Below are 27,364 nucleotides of genomic sequence, written 5' to 3'. Positions count from 1 at the left end.
AAGATAAGGCTGATCAGGAAGCCCGAGGAAGGCTGAAATGGCTGAGAGGTAGTCTTAAGAGTGCCCAGAGCAGAGCGATGCTAGGCCAAAGACAAAAGGAACAAGAGAACCTCAGAAAGAGAGGCAGAAAGGGGATCCACAGTCTTTGCAGTGCACCATGCCAAAAACGTATTCCATATGCAGCCGTATACAATCTTAGTGGGACGCCTGGCTGCCAAGATTACATCACAAACTTCGGGAGGCAAGTCAAATGATGTCAACTGCCGCCGCTCAATTGTCACGCAAGGAGGTGGAGGCTGGACAGGTTCAGGTGGAGGACCGTCCCCTGCTGCTGTGACAGAAGATACTACCGAAGAGGCAGTTGGATAGGGGTATCGATGGCCATGTTGAGCAGCTCGGGATACCAGACTCGTCGTGCCCAACCCGGAGGCAATAGAATGACTTGGGCCCGGTTGTGCTTGATCTTCTTCAGCACTCTTGGCAGAAGTGGTATAGCGATGAGGTGTATAAAAGACCGCAACTCAACTCCAACGCTCAGAATTGCTGACATTGGATCATTTTCCAGCAAGGAGGTAAGAGCTGGCTAAACACATCCCTAGGATGGCTAATTTACTTAGACTCTCCCCCCTGCATCTGCTCATACCTCCCTTAATCCTACCATCTGCCTAAGGTGGGAAGTAAGTTCAGAGTTGTAAATTACACTGTTCTCTGCTCTCCTCTTTGAAGAACATAGTTTACGACTCCTCCCCCTGGCATGGCATTCCTATGGAACAGCACACTACCCTGCCAGCAGACCTGGTTAACCTCAGGGTCTCTTTATCAACTCTTCAAGGCAGCCTGGCTAATCCACTTAACTCTGACCAAACAGGGCAACCACTGCAAGGCTGAATTTCGACTTACAAACAAGAAAGTCTTATAACTTCTTGTATGTACACTTTAGGAGAAATTCAACAATATGATATTGTTGGATTTATTAATACCATTCTGGGAAGTCCTTGAATGGCATTTCTAGCCCTCTCCTATCAAGAGTTAATCAATGAATTACTACCATATTAACCTATGTAACAGGGTAATAGAATAAGCACAGGTCTTATATATCTCCTGGAAACCCCACCCCATGTGCAACTAGAGAAGACTTTAGGGGTTCTGAATCTGTAGAAATATTGCAAATTCTCCCTCCACAGTACTCCTAGCATCAAAGTCGAATTTGAGCAGCACTTTACCACATTGTGGGGAGTGAAATGTGAAATTTCACTTGACCTAGGGCATATTAAACTCATTTTATAAGGGTGTACCTAATACATATCTGACCCCCCACCCCTTAGGACTCCTAGGGGAGAGCCTGGGTGTTCCTAATATGCCCAAACATGGAAGGTTATAAATTTGTAAGTGCCCCAAAGTCGAGTTTGGCACACTTTACTTTTTAAAAGTAGTCCTGGCACCCAGGGCTGCTTTTAAACTGACCTCATGCTTCAGCAGTGCACACATGCAAGTGCAAAAAGAGCTGCTGGCCTCCAAACAGCCATGTCTTAGTGTACTAGGGTATTCTAGGTAGTTGTAACCCCCCTGCTCTATTATATACTGGGGGCCTATAGGGTAGGTAATGCCAATCACAGGGGTACCCCACTATACCATTGTGTACCCTAGTGTATGTAGGTGTTTTAACTGTATTCTAATGTGTCTCTTTCAGCATAGCACTGGCCCTGGTCAGGCAGAGCCCAGGGTCAGTCAGAGTCAGTTAGAGTCAGTTACCACCAGTATCAGTCCGCAATAAGTTGGGGGTGCCCAGGACACAGGAAGACTTTGCAACAGGGAGGATAAATCCGAAACTGTGTTGTGTCCAGAATCGCTCTGATGAAGAGGAGCTTCTGAGAGGGGGTCAGGTGTGACTTCGGCATATTGATTGAGAACCCCAGCTAATGCAGGAGGTCGGCAGTAGTCTGGAGGTGGGAGACAACTTCCTGGGGCGAGCTCGCCTTCAACAACCAGTCGTCGAGATAGGGGAAGACTGGAACCCCTGATCAGCGCAGATGAGCTTCGACCACCGCCATCACTTTCGTGAACACCCAAGGCGCGCTGATAAGGCCAAAGGGGAGCATGGAAAACAAAGTGCTCGTGGCCTACCGTGAACTGCAGGTAACGCTGGTGGGCTGGCAGGACGAGGATGTGAAAATAAGCGTCCTGCAAGTCCAATGCTACCATCCAGTCTCCAGGGTCGAGAGCAGAAAAGCCCTGAGCCAGGGTCAACATTTTGAACTTCTCCTTCCGGAGGAAGCAGTTGACGTCCCTGAGATCCAAGACAGGACCTTGTCCTTCTTGGGCACCAGAAAGAAGTGGGAATAGCAACCACAACCTACTTCTGGGGCAGGAACGAGCTTAATGGCTCCCTTGGCCAAAAGAGCCATAGCTCCCTGTTGAAGAAGGACCATATGATCCCCCGACATGCGATGGTACTGGGGTGGCATGGATGGAGGGATAGTCTCGAAGGGGAGGGAGTAGTCCCTTCGGACTATCTGCAAAAACCACCTCCGACGTGATGGTGCGCCAGTGGGGGAGGTGATGGCGAATCCGGCTGCCCACTGGCTTTTGATGGGCCTGAAAGGTCAGACTAGGAAGGTTTGGAGGCTGCTGCAGAGCGGGCGGTGGTGGACTGGCCCACCCGCTGGACCCCAGAACCACATCAGTGGTTTCTAAGTCCCCGGCCGTGCTGAGGTTGAAAAGCTTGCGCTGGCCTATGGCTCTGAAAGGAACATGTTGGGGCACCCCTTCAGGGGCCACGAATAGGGCGAAAGACAGATCGTGCAGGGAGCGTGGTGGAGAGGCCCAAGGACTTGGCCGTAGCCCGAGAGTCCTTGAAGCACTCTAGCGCACAGTCTCCCTTGTTGCTGAACAGGCGACAGCCATCAAAGGGCACGTCCATCAATGAGTCCTGGACATCCCCAGAAAAGCTAGTCTTCTCAACCAGGCGTGACGGCGAAGAGCCAACGACTTTGAAATGGTCCTACCCAGTGAGTGGGCAGTGTCCAGTCCACAGCGGATGCCGAACTTTGCTGCTTCTCTCCCCTCTGAAACAGCACGGGTAAGCACTGCTTGGGGATTCTCCAGACACTGAGGTAGTACTTGCGCCACAGTATCCCACACGGAGTGGGAATTACGGCCCAAGAGGCATGCAGTGTTCACCGACCGCATTCCTAAGCTGGAGGAAGAAAACAACTTCTTCCCAAACTGATCCAGCTTCTTGAATTCCCTGTCCGGTGGTGCGGTAGGGAATACGCTTTGGGAGGCTGAGGCTTGGACTACCAAGCTCTCGGGGGAGGTGTGTTGGGAGAGGAAAGTGGGGTTGCCCAGGGCCGGGCAGTGGCGTCAGGCAGCCATCCTATCCACAGGAGACCATGTGGTGGGTTTGGACCAGGTGCCCAAAAGGATGTCTGTGAGGGCTTCATTAAATGACAGCAGGGGTTCAGAAGAGCTTGCTGCCGGTTGAAGCCCCTCTGTCAGGAGGGTAGTCCTGACTGCCACAGTAGGTAGCTCGAGGTGTAGGGCCCCGGTTGCCCTATGTAACACCACTGCGTAAGACGCTCCCTCCCCCATAGCCACAGTAGGAGACAACATGCCAAGGTGTGGTGAGGTGTCCAGAACACTGACATCCCCCAGGTCCTCAATCCAAGGAGAAGCGTGGCTCAATGGTTAGAGCGGCAGACCCTGATGCAGAGGTCTGGCCCTGGACCAGGGTTCAATTCCCGCCTCGGCGGGTATTGGGCTCAATGTCCGCGGACCTAATAATTCTCACCTCGGTGCCTAGTCTAATCATGGGTCCCACTCTGGGCAATAGCTTGCTTAATCTCCGCAACGGCCCCAGCAGCACTGTGGATGCCTGGCTTCACCTTGGGGGTGCCCAGGAGTGGACATTTCACAGGAAAGCCAGAATGGGTTCCACGGCGGTATGAATACAGCGCTACGAGGCCTCCGGGTAGACGTGCGCTATATAAATAAACATTTGCATCTAGTCCTGATTGTACTCCAGCTGAGCAGTGAGAGGGTCCCCAGACCCCTCCCAGTCTTCCGCACCCTCTTCTGGAAGCTAAACTGTCTGAAAATGGCCAGGGTGGAATGCAGGCACAAAAGTACCCATTCTCACTGGATCCGGCGTCGGTCGACACTGGTCTGGCTCCGTATCCACATCTGAATGGAAGCCGGGGTCGACGCCGGCTGGAGGTCCAGCCGGTGCCGATTGTGGACGCGGTGCTGGTGGAATCGACGCCGATGGAGGTGTTAGGAGGTCAACCGGCGCCGATTCGGATCCAGGCTTGGATCCAAGGAGGCCGAGTGGGGCCGGAGCCGCCGGCGTTGAAGGCCCAGGGCCCTCAGCTGAGTCCGTGGGGGCCGAAGGTGCACCACCAGAGTCGGGCTGCCCAAAGATGGTATGCATCGCTTCGTAGGCCTGACGAAGCTGGGCAGGGGTCGCTTGCAGTCCGGGAAGGGAGAGAAGGCCGGAGTTGACCCTGAAGGCTCCGTACGTGGAGCCGCAGGAGTGGCACCACCTGAACCCTTTTTTTTTAATCTTCATTTTTGCATTTCCATCAATACAAAGAAACAGATAAGCATGAATGTTTTGCAGTCCAACTCAAAGGGTGTCACAGCCTTCCAGAATCATAGTCTACATTGTCCAATAGCATGTTCGACAAAAACATTAAATAAGCAAACAAATTGCATCAATCATAGTAGAGTACAATAGGGTCCGTAAGCCAGCCTCACTCTTAACTGTGAACAGCAGCAGTCTCCCCTTCAAGTAGCGATGTGCACCTCTTGCCCTGACCGGAGCAGTTCCCCAGTGCGGCACATTTTCTATTCTAAGCATGTTAATATGGAGACCAAACTTTTGAGCAGAATCACCTCACACCAGTCTGAACTATTCCCTGCTCCAACTGCGTTTCATTTTCTTGTCTAAGCGCCTCGACATATGAGGTCTATGTCCCCCAGGTGTCTTTAGGGCGGGACGGGCTGGGCATTGTATCTGCATAAAGCTCACTGTTCAAGTTACAATATGCGATACTGCGCAGCCATCCCTGAGCATTTGGGGCCGAGGTCTGTCCCCAATGTAGAGCCACCTCTCTTTTAGCTAACAAAAGACAAAGCGAGGCCAGCTTGCGAATTTTCCAAGGGAAAGTGGCAGTGTAACCAAGCAGGGCTATCTCAGGAATCGGGGTCAGGGGAATATGTAATATCAATCCCAGTGTGTGGTGTACTTGCACCCAATATTCCTGTAAATGTGGGCATGTCCAAGTGAGGTGTGCGAAGTCTGCATATGGTGCAGCACATTTGACAGTTTTGTGGCTTCTTGGGATCTATATTGTGTGTGAGTGATGGGGTAAAATAGATGCGGCGGAGGAATTTAAAATGGAGGAGTTTGTGTCCGCTGTTTAGGAAAACGTTTTGTCTAACTGAGCAGCAGTAGGTCCACTGTTCGTCTGCATATTTATGCCTAGGTCCTGCTCCTAGTCTCTGTGAATTTTGTTGTCCTGCACAGGTTTCTGTGATGCACATGTCTTGAGGAGCTTAGATCAAATGTGTGTTATCCTCCTTGTCTATAAGGAGCTTAAGGGGAAGGAACAAGACCGGTTCTAACGGGGATGTCGAGAAAGTAAAACGCAGCGCAGAGACAATGCGGCTTAATACAAATTTGTCCATAAAGTCCGCCGCGGTAAATTGTGCGTCTTTAGACGGAGAGAAGATATGGCCGCCAGGGTATAGATCTCCCACCTTGGTCAGGTCAAACTTTGTCAGGGTGCGTTGCACCAATCGTTCGGATGTGATGGGAATTCGTCGAGGATTAACAATAGGGAGGGCGGAGGAACTTCTCCTTTCCAGTGATCCAGCATAGTTTGTGCCATGCCCAACTTGTGGTGGATACAGTCTGAATATCGACAAGGTCTCTTGGAAAGCCGACAGGTAAAACCTCCGACAGGCGCCCGGGTAATATCAGGTCCGCTTCCGGGCTCAAATAGGGAATACGGGTGTCAGGATGATACCAAGAAAAAGCATAACTGCCACCAGATAATAGAGCTGAAAATCAGGTACATTGTAAGCCCCTCTCTCATAGGGTAACGAGAGTACTGTACAGCGGACTTGTGCCTGTTTACCACTCCAAACAAATTTGCTCAGGAGTGAACGAAGTGTGTTAAAAAAATGATTGGTGAGGGGAATCGGTATGTTATTAAAATAATATAAAAATTATAAAAATGTGGGTAGGACTACCATTTTAATAATGGCCACACGTCCTGCCATCGACAGGGGTAGCTTCAGCCATTTATCTATCTGAACATCCAGCTCATCTATAGCCCTGCCATAATTGAGACTAAGTATTTGGGACGTATCCAGGTGACTGTGAATGCCTAAGTACTTCACCGACTTAGTGCACCATTCCAGTGGGAACTCCAGTTCCCATGGTTTCGTGTTGGATGTAAGTGAAAAGATGACTGACTTATGCCAATTTTTGACCAATCCCAAAAAGTTGCCAAATCGGATCTCCCTAATCAGTTCCGTCAAATTATCCTGGGGGTGCTTGACATATAAGATAGTGTCGTCTGCACATAGTGATACCAATAAAGGGCCAGTATTGAATTGTAATCCCCTGTGTAGGTGTTTCTCTTGAAAGTGACCTATGAGAGGGTCCATGGCCAGAATGAACAATAATGGGGATAGTGGGCAGCCCTGCCTTGTTCCTCGTGTTATCTGAAAGGGATTAGAAAGAGTGCCATTTAGCCGCAATCGAGCAGTCGGTGTATTATATAAAAGGGTGGTTGTGGCAATAAACCCCATAGGCATGCCCATGCTGCACATTATGGAGAGGAAAAAGGACCATTCCAGAGAATCAAAGGCCTTCTCCGTGTCCAGAGGTACAGCGGCCGCAGGGGTATCCGGGTCGATCCTGTGGAGGACAGAGAACAGTGTTCTGGGAAAATTATAAATTGCATAAGTTGAGACAGCCTGTTGAAGATGACCTTCGCCAATATCTTATAATCCAAATTTAGCAGGGACAGTGGGCAATATGAGCCACATTGTGTAGGGTCTTTGCCAGGTTTGGGGAGCAGGATTATGACCACCTCACGTAGGGTAAGGGGGAGAATCTGTTGTTATAAGGCCTCAGCATATACTTCAATAAGTTTAGGGACCAGAATGTCTTTGAACGTTTTGTAAAATTCTCCTGTGAATCCGTCTAACCCGGGAGCTGAGGAGCCCCGAATGGTGTCGATGGCAAGAAGCACATCAGCCACAGAAATAGGCTCAGCAAGGAAGTCTTGCATGTATTTTTCAAGGTGTACTAAAGCAACCTCATCGAGGTACCTTTCTTGTGCTGAATCATCTTCTCCTACAGTGGACTTATATAAAATGGAGAGGAAACTCAGAAAGCTATTTTGGATTTCTTTGGTGGAGGAATAAGTGTGTGCGTCAGGGGATTGTAGTTCAGTAATGTATGTTCTGTGGTATGGTGGACGCAATAATTGTGCAAGGGCCCTGCGGGGTCTCTCCCCCTCTTCATATCTTCTAGCAGTCTGGTATTTACCCAAAAACAGAATTTCTCTGTCTGCTGCGTTCCTGTAGTCCTCCAATAACGCCAGCCATCTCTTTTCATATGTGGGAGAGGCATGCCATGTTGAAGTATCTTCTAGTGTCTTGAGATCTCGCTCCAGCCTTGACAGTGTGGCGCGTACATCCCTTAGGACGCCTGTGTGCTTTGCTATACATGTGCTCCTGAGGACAGCATTGAAGCCCTCCCAGAGGACCGCCCATGAGTCTACCCAGACGGTGTTTAAATCAAAATAGTCTACTACAGCCTCTTGCATTTCTGCACTGAAAACTTCCTCCTGCAGCGCACAGTTGGGAAACCGCCACTGTCGTTCAAATCCCTCTGGGCGGGGTAATTGCAATTGTAATTTAACCAGGGAGTGATCAGAATAAGTCCTAGGCAGAGTCTCCAACTGTGTGCACCAGCCGTAAATGTCGGGGGAGAGGAGCCAATAGTCTATCCTCGTCCATGTGTCATGCTGTCCTGAATTGTGTGTGTATTCTGTTGTGTTGGGGTTGCGTTTCCGCCAGACATCTACTAAAGAAAACTTATCGCATAGCTCACGAAGAGCGCGGCGAGCCGGGGATTTGGTGTCCTGTGCCCCGGATGCACTGTCCATGACAGAGTCAGGTAATATATTAAAGTATCTGGCCACCAATAATGTCTGCGGGTCAAGCTTACCTATATGGGAAGAAAGGGTATGGAAAAAGTCTGGGGTGTCAACATTAGGGGCGTAAATGCATTGGAATGTCACCTTCCTGCCAAATAGGATACCAGAAACTGTCAACCATCGACCCTCATTGTCCTGTGGTACAGAGCTCATGCGGAAGGGCACCCTGTGGTGAAACAGAATGGCTGTCCCTCCTAGCGTAATTAATATAATTAGCAAAATACCTATTTGCTCCCCAGCTAGACCCAAAGTGTGTCCTGTCATTCTTGGACAGATAAGTTTCTTGTAAGAATGCAACATCCACTCTGTGCCTCTCTAAATTGTGCATAATCTGACGTCGCTTACGATTGTCATTAAAGCCTTGCAATTTCCATGAGAGTAAAGTGAGGCCGAGTGGACCCTTGGCATTACCGAACCTGGTCATCTAAATACTGTAATGATCTCATTGCTGCAACCTGTCTACTCTGTATAGCAGTGATCACTGTGTAACATTGTAAATTTGCATAAATGGACTGACTCAGACTTGAAATACCCCACCACCCAGCCAGTCCCCAATAGGGGAAGGGCCAAACCCCAAATGAAAATGAACATGAAGTACTGAAATACTTTATGTAGCAATGACATTCACAAAAAACAGTACCCCAATAGGAACCAAACCATCCAAAAAGGATATACCACGTGGGCTGCAACGCCTCGGCTGGACTCTAATAACTGAAATAACATTGCATAATTTTGTGATGTGTTCTCTAGGGAAGAAACATAAATGAATGTCAAAGAACAGGGAAATCATTCAGTGCCGGAACTCGAGAACAGTTCTGCACTCGCATCTGAGCCGCTGTGTGGGGATGATGGCCTGGATCTGGCCCCATCTGTGAGATTGTTCCTCAGTTTATACATTTTGCAAAACTCCTGTGCCTCAGACAGGTTGTCGAATATTCAGGCCCTTCCATCCATATCCACTCTCAACCGTGCAGGACACAGCATTCCATAGCTCAAATTCAGGTTTCGCAGGGCGACCTTAACACTGTTGAATTTCCACCTAGCATCTTGCACCATGGCGGTGAAGTCTGGATAGAAGGATAACTTGGCACCTTGCCAGTCTACCTCTTCCATTTCTCTTGCTAAACGTAGGATAGTATCGCTGTCCCTAAAGTTCATGACACGTGCCACAATAGGCCTGGGAGGAAGACCAGGATTTGGGCGAGGGCCCAGTGGTCTATGTGCTCTCTCTATTACAAAGCCAGGGGTGAAGGACTCCTTGCTGAACAGTCCCAGTAACAGATACTCGAAGAACAGATCCATGCGGCCAGTGGGGGTTGACTCTGGGGCGCCAATAATACATACGTTGTTCCATCGGCTGCACGCTTCCAAGTTCTCATTCTTAACAGCCACTTCCTTTAAAATGCGCTCCAGGCTCGCGTGCAGGCTCAATTATTACAGAATAATGCCCCACGGCATAGCCAGCGGAGTCCAAAATCAGGTGTCGCGGCTACTGCGGGAGAGGCAATCCACGACTACAATAGAGTTCTAGGGTCCGTGATGTGTGAGCTCCTCATTAGGGAGGAGCTCCGCTGTGGTCTATTTTATGCGGACTAACTTTCCGTGTGGATGGCGCAGCTGCGTGTAGGACCGTCTCGCTAGCTTAAAGGTCTATTAACAATGTTACTTGGCCTCGTGTTATAGGCAGCAAAGCTCTGGTGCGGCCTTCACTGCGTCATTTTGCGCTATCGTGCCATGTCTCTGCCAAGGAAAGGCACGCACTCCTGATTGACGGCGCGCCCACATCCCCGCTTGTCCCGTGCACACAACCAGTGGAGCGCAGCTACGCCGGGATCCTTTCAACTCCCAGCCGATGGCGAGAGTCTATAGCGGCCTCTGGAGGGCTTTGCGGCAGGGGGAAGGGACGCACTCACCAGGAGCCTGTGCAGCGTTGGTATTCTGGGCAGCCGCTGCCTCAGGAAACCTGAGGGAGGCTTGAGCAGATCCCACAGGGAGGGGCGGGGGGGAAGAGAGTCTCATCACGGGGTCTCAGCTGCCATCCGTGGGCACCAGGCAGTTCCACACAGCACCGGAGAGTCCCTCACCGCTTCCGGCCTCTAATCACCTCATTCTTGCATACTGGTAGTAACGATGTCCGCGGGAACATAGCAGAATTTTAGATACCGGACGGTGCTTCAGAGCCGAGCAGCGATCTTGGTCGCTGGCTTGGCTACGCCCCTCACCACCCGCACCCTTTGTCGCATCAGCCGACGGACCAGGGGAAGTAGAAGAGCGACAATGCTTCTTTGACTTCTTCTTGTGCTTCGACTTACCTGACCCCGGGTCCCAAGACTAAGAGGAGGAGTGATGATGGCTCTGTGAATGGTCCCTCGACCTCCCACGCGACCAGGACCTTGAACGACGCGGAGTTGACTCCCAGGCCCCGAGTAGCTTTCAGGACTGCTCCCGCAAAGACTTCGGGGTCATGGTTCGGCAGTCAGAGCATGACTTGGGGTCATGGTCGCGCTCCAGACAGTAGAGGCACCCCCGGTGCGGATCCGTCACCGACATCAGCCGAGAACAGGAACCACAGGCCTTGAAACCGGGCACCCCTCGTGCACCAGGAGTCGATGTAAAACTCGAGTAGTCGACGAAAGTCGCAAAAAGTCAGTCAAAAATATACTCTGGGTACTGCTTTCTCTGGATCTGCAGAAAGAACGGACGCCAGCGCGCCTGTGCGGCGTCTAAGTAACTTCCACTACATCATCCCGGCAACCACGACGCAGACGACGGACACGGAGTCGACCGACGCCACCTACCGACACGCATAGGTACTGCTGACAAAAAACTTTCCGGATCTAGTCTGATGCCTGGGGGTAATTCTAAGGTAAGAAATCTATAACCAACTGTTTATTTCAGATCGATACATCAGATCAAGCTATGGGATCACTTTTATCACAAGGTGTCAGGGAAAAGCACATCGTATTGGTTTCCTTTAACACAAATTGACAGGCTGTCAGTTAAATGACAGTGTCTTGAGGAAATAACTACTGCCCTTACACATCATTCTTTAAATGAAGACATCCTCTATAAGTGGATCTTTTTACGGAAATAGGAACAGATCATGAGAATCTACAAGTTCTGAAGGAGGGTGAGTGCACAATCAGTCTCCAAGCAAGATGGGCAATTTATTCTCATAATTAATCTTTTAGATCACTCATACCAGGGATGTGCAATTTAAAAAAAATATTTACTTGTCCAGGGGAATAGATACTTCAGAAATCTACTTGTCCTGTATGAAAATTGACATTCCCTATTTAGTGCCTGCAGTGAGGGGACAAAGTATGGCAGCATGCAGCATTATCACTAAATCAGACCTGTAGTCATAGCTTCTTTGATTATGTCAGTTCTCATTTTAAGTCAGGATTTGGATTCTATAAAGGTTCTGATCATAGCACCTTTCTGATCAAAGCAGAACCAGAAAAAGGAAGTGCTCTATTTGTGATAATTCTTTGAATGTTCACAGGCTCTGTATATGCAGAGGTCGAATGGGATCTGTTTAGGCCACCTATCGGATCTTGGGAGGGTTCATACTATGATAGCACTTTGGTTTTGTCAGAATAAAGATCATAGTGGTATTCAGGGTATTACTTTTAAGCATTCATTTGATTTCACAAAACATTACTGTAAATAAACCCAGGTTATACTAGCAGTCCATTGCCTCGGATGCCACCTGAGGTTCAACAAGACCTTTCACAGAACGTTTCCACTTGACCACATTATGTAATTATTTGGCAAATTTCTTCATCTCAATGTTCCTCAGATCTCCTGGTTACTGTGATCTTATACTTAGTGGCATATCAATGAGTAAACACACATTTTGCAATTAGAGGAACTCTGCAATGTTAGAGTCAAAATGCTACCAGCTTGATTCTCTAAACTCTTAAGCTATGTAAATTTGGCATACACATACAAGAGCTGTGTTTGCAATCTTCAAACGATGTCTAAAGCAGGAACATTTCCATGTCAAGCATTACTACTCAAATGGTGCTGGAAGCAGACAAGAGGAGGTAATTTCAGGGTTGGAATGCCCTATGGGTTTATGCGCACACAAACTTCCATTCTGATGGATTTTCAACAACTCTCAAATCTATTCTCACCCAGAAATAGCTCATTACTTTATTTCTGACAAATGCAGGAATACAACTTTTTCCAAGGTGGGAGGAAACCCGTCCTCCCCAACAAAAATTCTGGTTGTAGGGAAAGGAGATTCACCATGGAGGAAAGGAAGAAAAATGTGTTAAAGAGTGAATTTGCACTTACTCAGCAGATTTTCACATGAGCAAATATATATATTGTATAAAATGTAATTCACAAATGTTTACTAGAAGTATGAGAAACTGTTGCAGGTTTTCAGGCTTACTACTGAAAACAACTGAGTTGACAACTGGAAATCTGAACCCTTGCACAGTTATAGAGCTGCAGGTTTATTTGTGTGACTTTCTAAATAAATGGGGCCCCTTAATGTTTTTACATGTTGATCAGAATTGTTTTACACTGCATCTCCATATTTCTTTTTCTCCAAGTTAGGCACACATCAAACATATTTTATTAAATAATGCCTTAAGGAAAAGGCATTTAAATGTGTCCTTAAAAACTGCAAACCTAACTAACTTTATTTCAAGTTGCAAATATTTCTGGGAACATTTTATTTTGAAAACAAACAAACAACGAAAAAGTTTAGCAAAAATGTATGCGACCATTATCTGATTTTTCAGATTGCAAATCTTTTTGGGGTACATTTTATTTTGAATGTAAAGAATCGCCAGTCTTGCATCCAGTATTCTGTATGTATTTGCATACTTGACGAGTATTCTAAATAGCCAGAAACTGACATATTTTGTAAAGGTTTATTGTGTTACTTTTTAGGTCGAGCTTAAACAGCGCTTGCGGCGATCTGTTATATCTACTTTGTGGAGTCAGACTCCTCCTTTGCTTAGGATTGGCTTATCTGTGTGTCCTTTAAATATTCAAGTGCGGTAATTGCTGATGGGTATTGCATGTCCCACCTTCTTTTTTTAAAGTTAACACCCATGGAGTATTGTCTTGGGAGCGAGCAGTGGCGCACACGCTAGTTGCGTGCCTTTACTTTGTTGTATTTCCACATTGCCGCCGGCCCCGCCCTCCAACCCTTCCTGGGCTCGGCCACTTTATCACTGTTTACCTGTGATTGCTTCTAGGAACACAGGTGCTACTTTCCAGTTTGTTGGCTGTGTTTCGTCAGTGTGGAAGTCGTTTGTTCTAAGGTCTGGTTAGCAATTTTATGATTGTTTACATTAGGAGCCACGTTGTTCTGTCTGTTTTGTTAACACTACAAGGCAGGGGCTTCACAGATTATTCGTCAAGCTGATCTTTCCCAACCTGCATCCGAGTCGATTCTGGGCAACTATGCGCAGCCCATGTGGTCTCTTTAAGCTGAGCAGTGCTTTCGTTGATCAGATCATGATGCCATAAGCATGATGCGCCTTGCATGTTTTGCGCAAACGCATCCCCCACTGGTGAACAGTTGAGCATAGAGAGAGCAGATTTGCTGCAGGAAAACTCAATTGTTGCACCTTCCATGAGCAGACAAGTGATCTTCCCGCACCATACTCACCCTACTGTGGCCATGTTGACTCCTCACAGTGCTCTCTCTACTGTGGGGCAAAGTCATGCTGGCAGGATATTGTCATTTTTTCCAGGAATGCTGCTGGGTCAGCTCATTCGCCAGCCTGGACAGACATCGCCGGGGCCCACCGTAGACTGTGGACAATCCTACGATCGTACACTGCATTGAGCATTACCTAAACTTAAAAAAAGCCCCCCTCTTACTGCACTGGAAAAGCTTGCACCAGTACTTCAGAAGTGATCTTCACAAGTTGGCTGGCGCTCTTGGCAGTATTAAGTATAATTCTTTGGGCGAAGATAGTGATTAGTTTCCATCCCTAGCAACAAAGCAAATCATAATTTTGTTTGTGCTTTGTAACTATACACCTAAGGACAGAATTTGGAAAGCAGAGTAAGTTCTATGTTAAGTGAGTTGTATCCTCCACTCGTTTTGGTTAGGAACTGCAATTATGCGATGGGATATCGTATGATGATCCGTTTCACCGACAGACGTTGCTTCAAGTTAAACATGCCTCTGGGATGTTGTCTTCAGAGAAAGGAGTTGAGGACTAGGGTCGGGAACTCACCCTCCGTGCTCCTTCCTGGGAGCATGAGAGGCAGTTCCAACTTCATTTACAAAGCGCCTCAAAGACATCTCTGGATATTTTGGGCCTACAGTGCATACAGCATAACCCTTAACATCCCCAGTGAAATAGGAGCCACAAGACATGGCGCAGTTTTTGGACCATTACAGGTAAACTACTTATAAATATTTCAAAGTTAAGAGTAGATAGATTGAGAATGTTTTCACCAGGCTTTAAACCTATTATCTGAAGACGGATTTTTATTTATTACCTAAGATATGCAAGCTGTTGCACCAAAGATGGCCTATGATACATTGTGCTGCTGTAAGTATGGTTCATGGCCAATAGAACAGTTGTTCAACATGATAATTCTAATAAGTATTTACTTGTCATTTATTCTCCGATAATATTGGGCCCACTTGACTTTAGGTGATTTACTTAAGTTGATGTTCAGTCTTATTCTCCAGCTCGTCACTTTGATATGATTTTGTCGGAGTATTATTGATCCTCAAGAATGCTGGGCCACTAATGTATGTACCTTGAGGTGCCACAGATACATGTGATGCAAGGAACTAGGGGTGCATGTAATGTAAAAGGGCTACTAATACATGTATTTTGAGCTACCGCCAATGCATGTACTTCTTAAGGCCACTGATAGAGGTCCAAGGTGGGACTAAGGATGCTGCATGCACTCAGCACCTCTTCTTAGCTTGGACTTTTTTTAACATAGAATTAATGAAATGATACAAATGCATGCAGTGAGTTGCAGTTTTGTAACAACAGCCCACATGAAAAGTGAAACAGCAAGTTCCAAAACGCATTTTCAATCAATCAATCAGGACATTTATAGAGCACGCTACTCATCCGCAAAGGTCTCAAGGCGCTCTTAACTAAAAGAAAGTACGTTTTGATAAACATATCACACTGGTTTCCTTTTTAATGCATGTTTTGGACACTGAGACACCTCTCTTAACTGGGGGATCATTTTTGATAATGTGGGATTGAAGTCTTGAATGTCGGTTTTGTGAGCTGTGTTTACGTTATGTTCACCCCATGTAAGGTGGCCCCATTGTGAACCGTCTGCTGTCCTTTAGTGTAGCATGCAATTCTGACATATTTCCCAGGCCTAGCTATGCATATACACTCCATCATCATACTGTGAGTGATAAACAGAGAGTAGAAGTAGGTGAAAGATTTTGCATGAGCTGTTCAAATGTGAGACAGTTGTTTTGAAACCATTAGAAAGCTCAAAAGGGATATTTTCAGAAACATTTCAGGGATGTAACTGCTATTTTCTGTTCTTGATACAGTGTCACTCAAAATGTTTCTCTTATGCCACTAAAATGTCACACATAAAAGAACGATTCAGAAAAAGGGGTGGTGATGAACCGAGTGTCTGAATTAAGCAGACCACTCTTACCCAGTCCAAAGATCAGGGCTTGATCCATCACTGTTATTTATCTCACTGCACCATCCCAGCTCAGAACCTGGCTATATGCAAATCAGTCTGTCCCTGGCCCAGTGCATCATGGGAACAGGGCATACTAAACTACCAAGCCAATTCTTCACCAGAAAGGAGACAAGCTACCGGGGACCGGTTTCTGGCATTTCAGCCTTCTTCGGCCCGGCTTGCTTGAATCCTGATGGTGCAGTGAGAAAGGGACTCATGTCTGTGTATACCCTGCCACACCTATAGTGGCCAAAAACGATTCAGAAAAGGGGGTGGTGATGAACAGAGTATCTGAATTAAGCAGACCACTCTTACCCAGTCCAAAGATCAGGGCTTGATCCATCACCGTTGTTAGAACCGGCTGTCTCTAGTTGGCAGAGGTATACACTTCTGACAAATAGGGACACACCTTTTCTAGTCAGGGCAAGGGGATCACACCCTTTGATAACCCCTGCTCACCCCCTTGGTAGCTTGGCAGAGCAGACAGGCTTATCTCAGAGGCTGTGTGTTAAGCATTTATGACCACATACAGTAATAAAGTGAATACACTACAAATGGACACGACACAGTAGTATTATAAAAATAAGGATTTTTATATAAGGCTTAGCACAAGACCAAATAACAAAAAAAATATACACAATCTTAATAAATACTCTTGGAAGGGAAAATAATAGTTCAAATGTAGCTTCTTCTTAGCACAAAAGTCTTTTCGTATCAAAGTAACTCTTCTTCTTGGAAACACAGTTCTTGGCAACAAGGTAACCCACACGGGAGTTACACAACGTCGAGGCAAAGTTAATCCAAAGGTTCGGCGTCGACCACGAGGAGCGCTACGTCGAGCCCGGAGCCACACGGATCCCCAACAACACAGTACCTTGGAAAATGAAGCACACGATGATCAGCAGCGTCGAGCAATCCGGCGTCGCGTCTTCGGTGTCGATCAGGTCTCAGCAGTCGTCGATGATTCTGTTGCAAGAGTGAGCAGCGCTCACGGCATCGAGAGGGCACGAGGGTGATGCGATCAGCAGCGGTGCAGACACGAGGTCCCTTGGAGCTGGAGCCGAACTCACTACTCACTGGCGTTGCTGCTGGCGTCGATCGGGCCCGGCGGCCGGCGTCAAGGAAGCGGGACACTTGAGCCGTCACTCACGGTGTCGAGCTGGATTCGGCGACGTCCGTCGGCGTCGAGATTGCTGGTTCTTTCAGAGGTGCTGGATTCACAGGTTCCAGCAAATAGCACTTTAAGCAGATGAAGTCCTTTAGCCCTGTGACTTCAGCAGGAGACTGGCACTCTTCCAGTCCTTGGAGATTTTCTTAGCAAAGCGTGAGAGTACACACACAGTTCCTCTCTCCTGGTTCCTTGGCAAAAATAAAGAAGCACTGCAGGATTCCCCCCAGCAAACAGCACACTGGCAGAAGGGGTAGGCAAGTCCTTGGATCAGCAGGCTTCTTGTCCTTGGTTTCAGGGTTCCTTGTCAGAAGTGATCTGATTTCTTGGTTCAGGGGTCCTTCTCTTATACCCCTTTTTGGCTTTGATCCCTTTGTCCATGCAGGGGAATTTCCCAACATCCTGGGTCTGTTGTGGGTGGAGCCAGGCAGAAGCACCTGGCTTATTCACTGAGCAGGGCTGGGTCCTCAGACGCCCAGCAGGAGGTGGAGCCAGCATTGTCACTGGCAGGAGCAGAGCTATCGACCTCCTGGCAGGAGGTGGGGCTAGGATCGTCCATGGCAGGCACAGAGCCATCAGTCGCTTGGCAGGAGGTGGAGCCAGCATTGTATCAGGCAGGGCAGGCTATCAGCAACTACTCTCCCCCTACTCTCAACGCAAATGTCCCACTCATCCCACACTGACTCATTCAGACCTCTGGAGCCACCCAGCTCCTGTCACACACACGCAAGACAGGCAGAAACCAGAAATGGTGAGACAAGAAAATAGACACTTTCTAAAAGTGCTATTTTCAAACCCAGAGTTCAAAAACCATCCACACCAACGGATGCGTAATTAAATCCCGAGTTCAGGGATACCAAACTCGACATTGCACCATGCTCCCCGAGCCAGCTAGGATCATAGCATTAATAATCCCGGCGGCCCATTCTAAATAACGGAGAGCAGGTTACCTCGCAATAGTGAAGAACGAAGATGGCTGTAGTTCACTATTTGGACATGCCAACTTGGTCAGGCGTGTCCTACCTTATACTTACAATGCACCCTGCCCGTGGGCCTACCATAGGGGTGACTAACATGAAGTTAAGGGAAGGTTTGAGGGACTGGCAAGTAGGTATACTTGCGCAGCCCGCGTGACAGTATCAGACTGCACGTGGGTCTCGCAATGACCGACCCGTAGACATTCTTTTACGAGGCCGCTCTTGTGGGTGGCACAACACGTGCTGCAAGCCCACGAGCGGCATTTGGATTTACAAGCCCCGGCACTCCTGGTGCACTAGACTAGGGACTGATAGTAAGCCAAATAAGCCAAACATGGATACAATCGTTACATCAATTTAACATAGGGAGCACTTGCGCTGTGGCACTGATCAGCAGTGGCACAGCGCCCAAAGCATATACCAGCAAAACATCGTAAAACAGTGGAGGCAAACAGAAAAAATGGAGGAGAGACTCAAGCCAATGATGTCAGGTCTAACAACCGTTATTTATCTCACTGCACCATCCCAGCTCAGAACCTGGCTATATGCAAATCAGTCTGTCCCTGGCCCAGTGAATCATGGGAACAGGGCAGACTAAACTACCAAGCCAATTCTTCACCAGAAAGGAGACAAGCTACCGGGGACCGGTTTCTGGCATTTCAGCCTTCTTCGGCCCGGCTTGCTTGAATCCTGATGGTGCAGTGAGAAAGGGACTCATGTCTGAGTATACCCCGCCACACCTATAGTGGCCAAAAACGATTCAGAAAAGGGGGTGGTGATGAACAGAGTGTCTGAATTAAGCAGACCACTCTTACCCAGTCCAAAGATCAGGGCTTGATCCATCACCGTTATTTATCTCACTGCACCATCCCAGCTCAGAACCTGGCTATATGCAAATCAGTCTGTCCCTGGCCCAGTGCATCATGGGAACAGGGCAGACTAAACTACCAAGCCAATTCTTCACCAGAAAGGAGACAAGCTACCGGGGACCGGTTTCTGGCATTTCAGCCTTCTTCGGCCCGGCTTGCTTGAATCCTGATGGTGCAGTGAGAAAGGGACTCATGTCTGAGTATACCCTGCCACACCTATAGTGGCCAAAAACGATTCAGAAAAGGGGGTGGTGATGAACAGAGTGTCTGAATTAAGCAGACCACTCTTACCCAGTCCAAAGATCAGGGCTTGATCCATCACCGTTATTTATCTCACTGCACCATCCCAGCTCAGAACCTGGCTATATGCAAATCAGTGTCTCTGGCCCAGTGCATCATGGGAACAGGGCAGACTAAACTACCAAGCCAATTCTTCACCAGAAAGGAGACAAGCTACCGGGGACCGGTTTCTGGCATTTCAGCCTTCTTCGGCCCGGCTTGCTTGAATCCTGATGGTGCAGTGAGAAAGGGACTCATGTCTGAGTATACCCTGCCACACCTATAGTGGCCAAAAACGATTCAGAAAAGGGGGTGGTGATGAACAACCTGAAAGCTTGGCAGGTATGAGGCTCACTTCTGGGGCCTCTCCCACATCCTATTGCCCGTCCATTTCTAGTGCTTTACAGCAGTTTTAAGATCTTAGAGTTTCTCATGCTCAAATGAGTAAATTCCTGATATTTATATGTTTCTCATGTCTTTATTGCTTGATTTTGCTCGCAGGAAAGTATCACTCATAGTCGTTGAATGTCACTCATATTTACACTGCTTCAGCGTATGCGTAGATAATAAAATCTATGAAAATGTCACACATAAGCAATCTGAAACCGTGGGAGCTATGGAGGAGGTTGAACTCTGGTAAGTGGTCAAAGATTTCTTGTGCCTCAGTGCCACCAGAATTGAGTAATAGACCCTTTTCCCTAGAAAATGTAAAAAAAATCGGCATCAATAGACACCATAAAGTTGTTGAATGAAGCCAAATTTTTCCTTCACTTCATGGTTTGGTCCCCAGGATTCTGTAATAAAGGTGGTGGTGGGGAACAACATTGCTGCATAATGACAAAGGAAAAGAGGTAAAAATGAAGAAAATAATAATGATACCTGATGTTTGCTGAATGATAGGAGGCTGTGACCTGAGAGCCGCAGTTGTGGGGAAACGAAGCAATATCAGCATGAACACAAGGGATGGAAGTTCAAGTACAATGTAATTGTGAAAGGTAGATTGATGGGCAGGGAGGTGACACTGGGAAGTATCTATACCCCGAACCAAGACCAGACGCAATTCCTACAACACCTCTCCACACTCATATCAGAAGTGGCTGTAGGCAACTTATTCCTGGGGGGTGATTACAACTGCGTTGCCAGATACAGGCATGGATAGATCTACCCCCAGCCCCCCCAGGCCCCTAAGTACGTGGTACAGCAGCAATCGCAACGTATAAAGGTTTCCGAGACTGGATGAATGGGTGGGAATTATTAGACATTTGGCAACTATGTAATGAACAGCAACAGGAATACTCTTTTTTCTCCCCGCTATATGGTCTGCACACTAGACTTGATATGTTTCTATGCTCCAGGCAAATCTCGTCAACAATAGTGGGGGTGAAATACTTGGGATGCATCCTCTCGGATCACAGCCCTCTACATCTGAGATTTTCCTCAACACCCGAGATCACAGCAATCCCAGTATGGAGACTAGTCTCCAATTTATTGGACGATGACTGCCTAAGAAAACAGTTGTCCAACTCCATCTCAAATTATTTTCAACTGAATCAACATCCTGCCAGAAACTCACTAGCAGAGTGGGATGCTTTTAAGGTGGCAGTGAGAGGTCAAAATATGGAACAGGATGTGGGCATGCGCCGAGAGATCATTAGAGAACTCCTGACGCTGGAAACACAAATTTACACACTAGATAGCCGACTAGAAACAGACAGCGAGGCCAAGAGACAATTATCTGACACCAATAGCAAACATCCTGAAGCCTTGGAACGCTTACGGTTTTAGATCACTGCACTTATCAGGAGAGACAACATGTGGAAGGAGGGAAGGCTGGGAGATTACTCACATGGCTAGTTAAGCTGTAAGGAAGAGGCACCCCTATTGTCAGCATTCTGGCAAAAGATGGACAAACTGTTTTGTCACCCAAAATCATTAACAACACATTCAGGGAATACTATGCAACCCTGTATGGGAAGCCTGAAGAAGTACCTGAAGAAGTGATGAGAGAGAACTCGCAGCTCAAGGGGGTAGACCGGGCTGTACGGAAATGCGTGGGGGAGGCAATCTCTAGACAGGAAATAATCCTGGTGATTAAAGAGATGGCCAGAGGGAAGACTACAGGACCGGATAGTCTCCTGGCAAAGTTTTATTCTACTTTCGCACTGTTACGGACTCCACACCTGAGAAAAATGTACGCCACCTCACTACGGCTGGGCAACCTTCTGACCTCCACCAGAGAAGCCCTGGTGGTTCGGCAGATTTCTGCCCACTATCTATGTTGAATTTAGATTTCAAATTGCTAAGTAAAGTGTTAGCTGCAAGGCTACTCCCAACACATGCTAGCATTGGTCCATACAGACCTAAATGGGTTTATCCCAGCTAGATCAATCTCTGGGAATCTGAGGAGGCTGTATCATGTTCTATTCCCCCAGGGTCTCTCTGCATACCCTGAAGCAGTGGTGATGGCAGTTGACCTAGAAAAGGCATTTGATTCCCTAAGATGGGACATCCTTCTGCAAGTTATGAAGTGCATGGGACTGGAGGAAAGATGGCTGAGGTGGGTACGACTACTTTACATGGACCCCACTGCTACTGTGCGTGCAGGTGGAGTAGTCTCCGCTCCTTACACAATACACAGAGGGACGAGTCAGGGCTGTCCACTGTTGCCCATGCTTTAGCGATTGAGCCACTTGCAGAAAACTTCAGCCAGGAGATGGTCAGAGATGGGCTGCTCCTAGACGGACGGATGCATGTGATTTCATTATATGCAGATGACCTATTGTTATATATCAGGGATGGCTCCAGAGCATATTCCATGCTATGGATATCTTAGAGGAATTTGCAGGGCTGTCCGGACTTCGTGTCAATGCTATTAAAACGCACATATTCCCTTGGGCACCGTTCATGTCCAGACCCAGAGACCTTCCGTTGGGCCTCAACTGGGCCTGAGCTCCTTTCGGGATCTGGGCATACAGGTGTTTCACGAACAGACAGATCTTATGGAGGGAAACCTTAATCAAGCACCTGAAGTCAAATGTGACATTCTGGCGCTCCCTTAAATTGTCGCTTATGGCTAGGGTAGCACTCTCCACGATGGTTATCCTCCCTAGGTTACTATACTACTCTGTCTACCTTCCAGTGGAGATTCCTCGGAGGTGATTTAAGGACTTGAACGGATTGTTAAGGAAACTAATCTGGGATGGAGGATGGAATAGGGTATCCCTGGCGGTCCTGCGTGCACTAAACTTTGAAGCATATTACTTGGCAGCACACCTCCAATGGCTGTCCCAATGGCTGTATGGGAGAGGACTGGAGACGCTGGCAGTGCCGGGACATACCCTCATGGAAGACTCCCCACCAAGCTCCTGAATACCAAGCACCAAATCAAGACATGGGGGTTCTGATACAAGTGGCTTTGCAATGCTGGAATAGATAGATGCCTTTGTCAAGCAGCCGGGCTGCCCTTTACACACCGGACCTAACCATGACCGGATTGCCACGGAGTGGAGACTGCTACCCCTTCACACAGGTTCACCTGAGGGAATGGACTGCAGCGGGATGACCATAGTTCGTGACTGCTACCTAGACGGAGAGCGGTTCCCCCTGACGGACTTCCTTGCGCACTATGACTTATCCCCATAGTAATTATTAAATTACCACACAAAGTTGAGTACCTTTACCACCCTATGGGGAGGGGACTCCTCTGAACCTAACACGCACGCAGTCCTACAAGCTGTAGTGACACTTCGGTCTGCGAGACATCTGGTGAAATGGTTACTTGTCGCGATAATGACCTTGACAGAGCAACCCTTGGTGCATCTAGGGGAGAAATGGGGAGCGATGGTGGGTAGGGACCTGTCAGATGAGGAATGAGGAGGGCCTTGGAGAGCCCAAAGAAAATCTCCACGAACTCCAACTTTATATTACACAGGTCAAAAAACTACATATCCTACCTTCCACCAAATAGGTTTAATATTATGTATGGGGAAGAAAATTGACAATGCCCGAGATGTGGGGCACTGGATGCGAGATTTGCATACTTGATATGGGAGTGCCCAATTATACAAAAGTACTGGCATAAGATTGTGGAGAGTCTCAATGACGTCTTGGTGCGAACTTTGCCAAGCAGCGCAGAGATTTGCCTATACCGGAGGCTGATTGCGAAAAAAGTATGACATAAATTTATAGATCTCGCACTAATTTCGGCGAAAAGGTGTATTGCCCTCAGATGGAGGGAGACAATTGGGTCCCCAACTGGGTGTGGGAGGTGTTGGCCTGGGCCAGGGCAGAGGAAAGAGCTCTGGCACGGGAAGACAAAACAAGTAAAAGACGTAGACCACTGGCAGAGCCCTCGGCTGAAATTGTGCGAGCATGGGTGGCCAGAGGAGAGGAAGATGGAGAGAGTTCGACATGAGACCCACCCCCTGAGGAATAATAGAGAGGGAGAAGCCAACCAATAATATGGAACCCCACAAAATGAGCCTCATAATAAGAAAAGGTGCCCTGAGACATCCTTATTTTACGACCCCCACAGCGCACTATAGCATAATATCTGATAGGTCACATAGATAGTGGAAGACCGCCACAGAACATGACCCCAGGAAGAATTAGTCGTTTTGGGTTTAATATGCTAAAAGAATAAGTTTTGCTAGATATAAATTAAAGAATGATGTCATAAGCAAACCTGGAGGTCTCCCCAGAAGAGATGTTTAAAAGTGGAGCAAAGCAATGGTAAAAAATGGCTGTCGAGTTTACTGTTGTGCAACCATGAATTATAACTGTACAGTACAATGCTTGCAACTTTTTTTGTTTCAACCCCATTGCCTTGGGTACATTTCACTATGCTTTGTCATGTAACACATTTTTGGATGTAATATCGGAAAAATGGTGATAAAAAGATATTAAAAAAAAAACAAATGGTGGCATTCGAAGTGTGCGAGCTCCTGGAGGTTCACGTCGTTTAAGGTGTAGCAAAGTCGTCGTCAGTTTTTAAAAGGATCGTGAAATCCTCTGCTGCTTAGGTCGAGCCTGGACAGCACAAGCGCTGCTCTGCAAGGCATGCTGTATTCAGGTAGGGCCTTGAAGCACTGCCTACTCTCCACCCATATTTTTCATTGGGTTGTGTCATTGTCCACTGTAAACTGTGGCTGTTCATTGTTCAATAGGCTTAGTAGTCCATCGTTAGTACCACCTTCTCTCATTTTGTAATTTCCATGGCAAAACCCCCTGCTACGTGTTTTGTTACTCGGTAGACTTCAGTTACAGACCCAAGCAGTATTTTCTCAAATAGCTTTGTCCTGCCTTCTGTTGCAGGAAGGACATGCTCTCGCCAAAAGCTTTTTTTTTTTTAGCACTGGACCGAACGCATTTGCAATGCAATAGGTCTTGCATTTGTGATAGTTTAAGGCTATTGGCATTGTAAATGACAATACCTTTTATTTATCATTTACAATGCCAATAGCCCAAACTCTCGTAAATGCGAGACATATTGCATTGCAAATGCCCATTTATTTTTTGAACCACTGCCAGTAAGCTAAGTCTCAATAAGATGGAACCCCCAGAAGTCCAAAAAGTCTCCCAGGAAAGTGCTGCACAGTAGAGAAAAATGGGAGAATTCATGGATTGAATATAGGAACACGTTTTTCAAATACCTCTGCTTTATTTGAAACATTTTGAGTTGCAATGAGATGCTATGCACTTCAGAAGTACAACTATTGTAGTGGAATGTGGTATCCATTGCACATGACCATCAAAAAATCCTACACGCAATTGTGTTGAGAGCATGATATTTCTTAATAGTCAGGGCTCTATGATGTATCACCTGGATGCAATTGCACTAGGACATTTATTGCAAGAAGAACAGCATCGGTGTCCTCAATATTGCTTAGGTACCAATGCAAGTAAAGATCAGCAACAGAACTGCCTCTCACTCACTTTACCTTAGCATATGCAAAAAGGCAGCAAAAAATGAAAAATATAACCATCACTGAGAAAAACTCTGCAGGGAATAAAGTGAGGAAATGAAATGTGCTACAGGCTTCAGTCTAGTTTAGTCGTTGAAAAAGGGTATAGGATGTAAAAGGAAAGAGAAGGTGCACAAAAAAGAGGCCACTTGGCAGCACACTGCATAAGCCAAAACCCCAGAACTCCAACAAAGGGTCCAATATTACAATTTTAATTAAAAAATGATACATTTCTAACTTCAGTACTGAAATAATAATCTTAATATCTTATAGAGCTACAATCACAAACTACATTGCCGTTTGAGTTTGCCTAAGGTGACATTAACCAACTCTATATATCTGTTCTCAGATGAGATGAAATAATAAAGTCAAAACTGATTAAATTAATCAAAAAATGATTGAAAGAATGTACACAAACAACTTCTACTTTTAAAGAGGGACCAATTACTTTACTTTTACAATAGGTTTGTGGTAAGGAAGCACTTTACCTTGACATCTTCACATAGTTCCACCAAACGAGCATCTACGTCTATTTTTTCTGGAGAAAGAATTTGGATACATGCAGACATTAGGTTTGAAACACAAAATCTGTATTTATTTTCCTGCAATAAATAAGTGTAGCAGTAAAATGATTCCCTTTTAAGGTGTTATGTAAATATGGAATAAGCCAGCTCAAGGATACAAATATACTTGGAAAATGCAACAATTACCCCAGATTTCTGTTTTTTTTTTGTTATTGTAAAAATTAATTTGGATAAATTAAATAGGTGCTCCAAATGTAATCAGAGGACAGACCCATTTTTGGGAATATGTTTTAATGTGCAAAACAATGCCCACTGTAAAACATATGGTTACATTTTCCCAATATTTATGTGATTTTACAATATTTTGCATGAACACTGCTCAATCTCTCACAGAAGTGTGATAAAACACCACCACCATCTGACACATCCACAGTTTCCTTCATTACATAATTCCTGAAACGGGGACCCCAATATTCAACGTTAAATTATTAAAGCCAACTGAGTTATGCACATTGATTACTCCACAGGCATAGAATATAGAGACCAGTAAACCCAAATTTACCAAAAAAGTGTTAAAGACAATTTCACAAAGAGGGTGTTATGTTCCCACAGTAGGTGAAATTGAAGGAATTGAAGGACTGAGTAAAATGCCTAGTTAACTAAGTCAATTTATACTGAGATAAATTGATAACTGTCACCATTTTTCTCTACTTTGTAACCTGTTCTATATTTTCGATTTGCGTTCCCATTTGTGCAGAAGAACAAGCCCATTAAATAACAACTTGTCCAGTAATGTTTACCACAAAGGCATAAACAGTTTTTACATTCGATGACTTTTTCACAGTTATAGTACACCAAGCTCAAGCTACTAGACACTATCAGCCTGATTCATCAAGCTGAATTGCGCTCGCAAAGGACCAGATTCTGAGAATCTGGCCCTTTGCAAGTGCGATTTTTGCATTTGGGATTCATCATCCCAAATGCAAAAATCAGTAATAGCGATTTTGCTATTTTGCGAGGAATTACATTTAAGGAATCTCTATTTGAGATTCCTTAAATGCAATTCATCATTCATTTTTAAATATCGAATTCGCAATTTCGGCCCGCTATTTACCGCAAGGTCAAACCTCGTGGTAAATAGCGAAAACTTAGAAAAATGCTTTTAAAAGCATTTTTCTAAGTTGCATGTTGCACACACACATGTCCTTTGGACATGTGTGTGCGCAACACCTGTTTATATTTGCATTTAAGGGGTGCTACAGGGTGTCCTTTGGACACCCCTGGCACCCTTTAAATCGCTATCTTATTTGCGATTAGCAAATTGCTAATCGCAAATAAGGAATACTCCCCATTCATTCCTATGGGCCATATGCATGAACACATTTTCCCATAGACACAGAATGGGAAAAACCCTTTGATGCATCTGGCCCTTTGGGTCAGATGCATCAAAGGTTTTTCCCATTCTGTGTCTATGGGAAAATGTGTTCATGCATATGGCCCTTATTCCTTATTTGCGATTAGCAATTTGCTAATCGCAAATAAGGAATATGTAGGAATCACATTTTTTTGGGTGATTCCTACATGAATCCCGTTTTGCGAGCCTGTAATAGCGATTCCTTATAGATCGCTATTATAGACTCGCAAAACGGGTCTTTGATAAATCAGGCTGTATTTATGCTGCTCACTTG

At 46.4% G+C, this 27,364-nt stretch overlaps 1 protein-coding gene across 2 annotated transcripts in view; it reads right to left on the bottom strand.

Moving 5' to 3' along the window:
* The window catches only part of FAM135A (family with sequence similarity 135 member A), a 1,101,526-nt gene that overhangs the window by 481,863 nt on the left and 592,299 nt on the right, over positions 1-27,364 (bottom strand). For both annotated transcript variants that reach the window (XM_086926467.1, XM_086926468.1), the window contains one exon: positions 25,641-25,690. In XM_086926467.1, coding sequence (XP_086782593.1) covers positions 25,641-25,690 — 50 coding nt within the window. The remainder of the gene's footprint in view (positions 1-25,640; positions 25,691-27,364) is intronic.

This window comes from Lissotriton vulgaris, chromosome 6 (genome assembly GCF_964263255.1).
Source record: "Lissotriton vulgaris chromosome 6, aLisVul1.2, whole genome shotgun sequence".
Lineage (NCBI taxonomy): Eukaryota > Metazoa > Chordata > Amphibia > Caudata > Salamandridae > Lissotriton > Lissotriton vulgaris.
The sequence above is the reverse complement of the archived record's forward strand: the minus strand, read 5'-3'. Positions and strand labels throughout refer to the sequence as shown.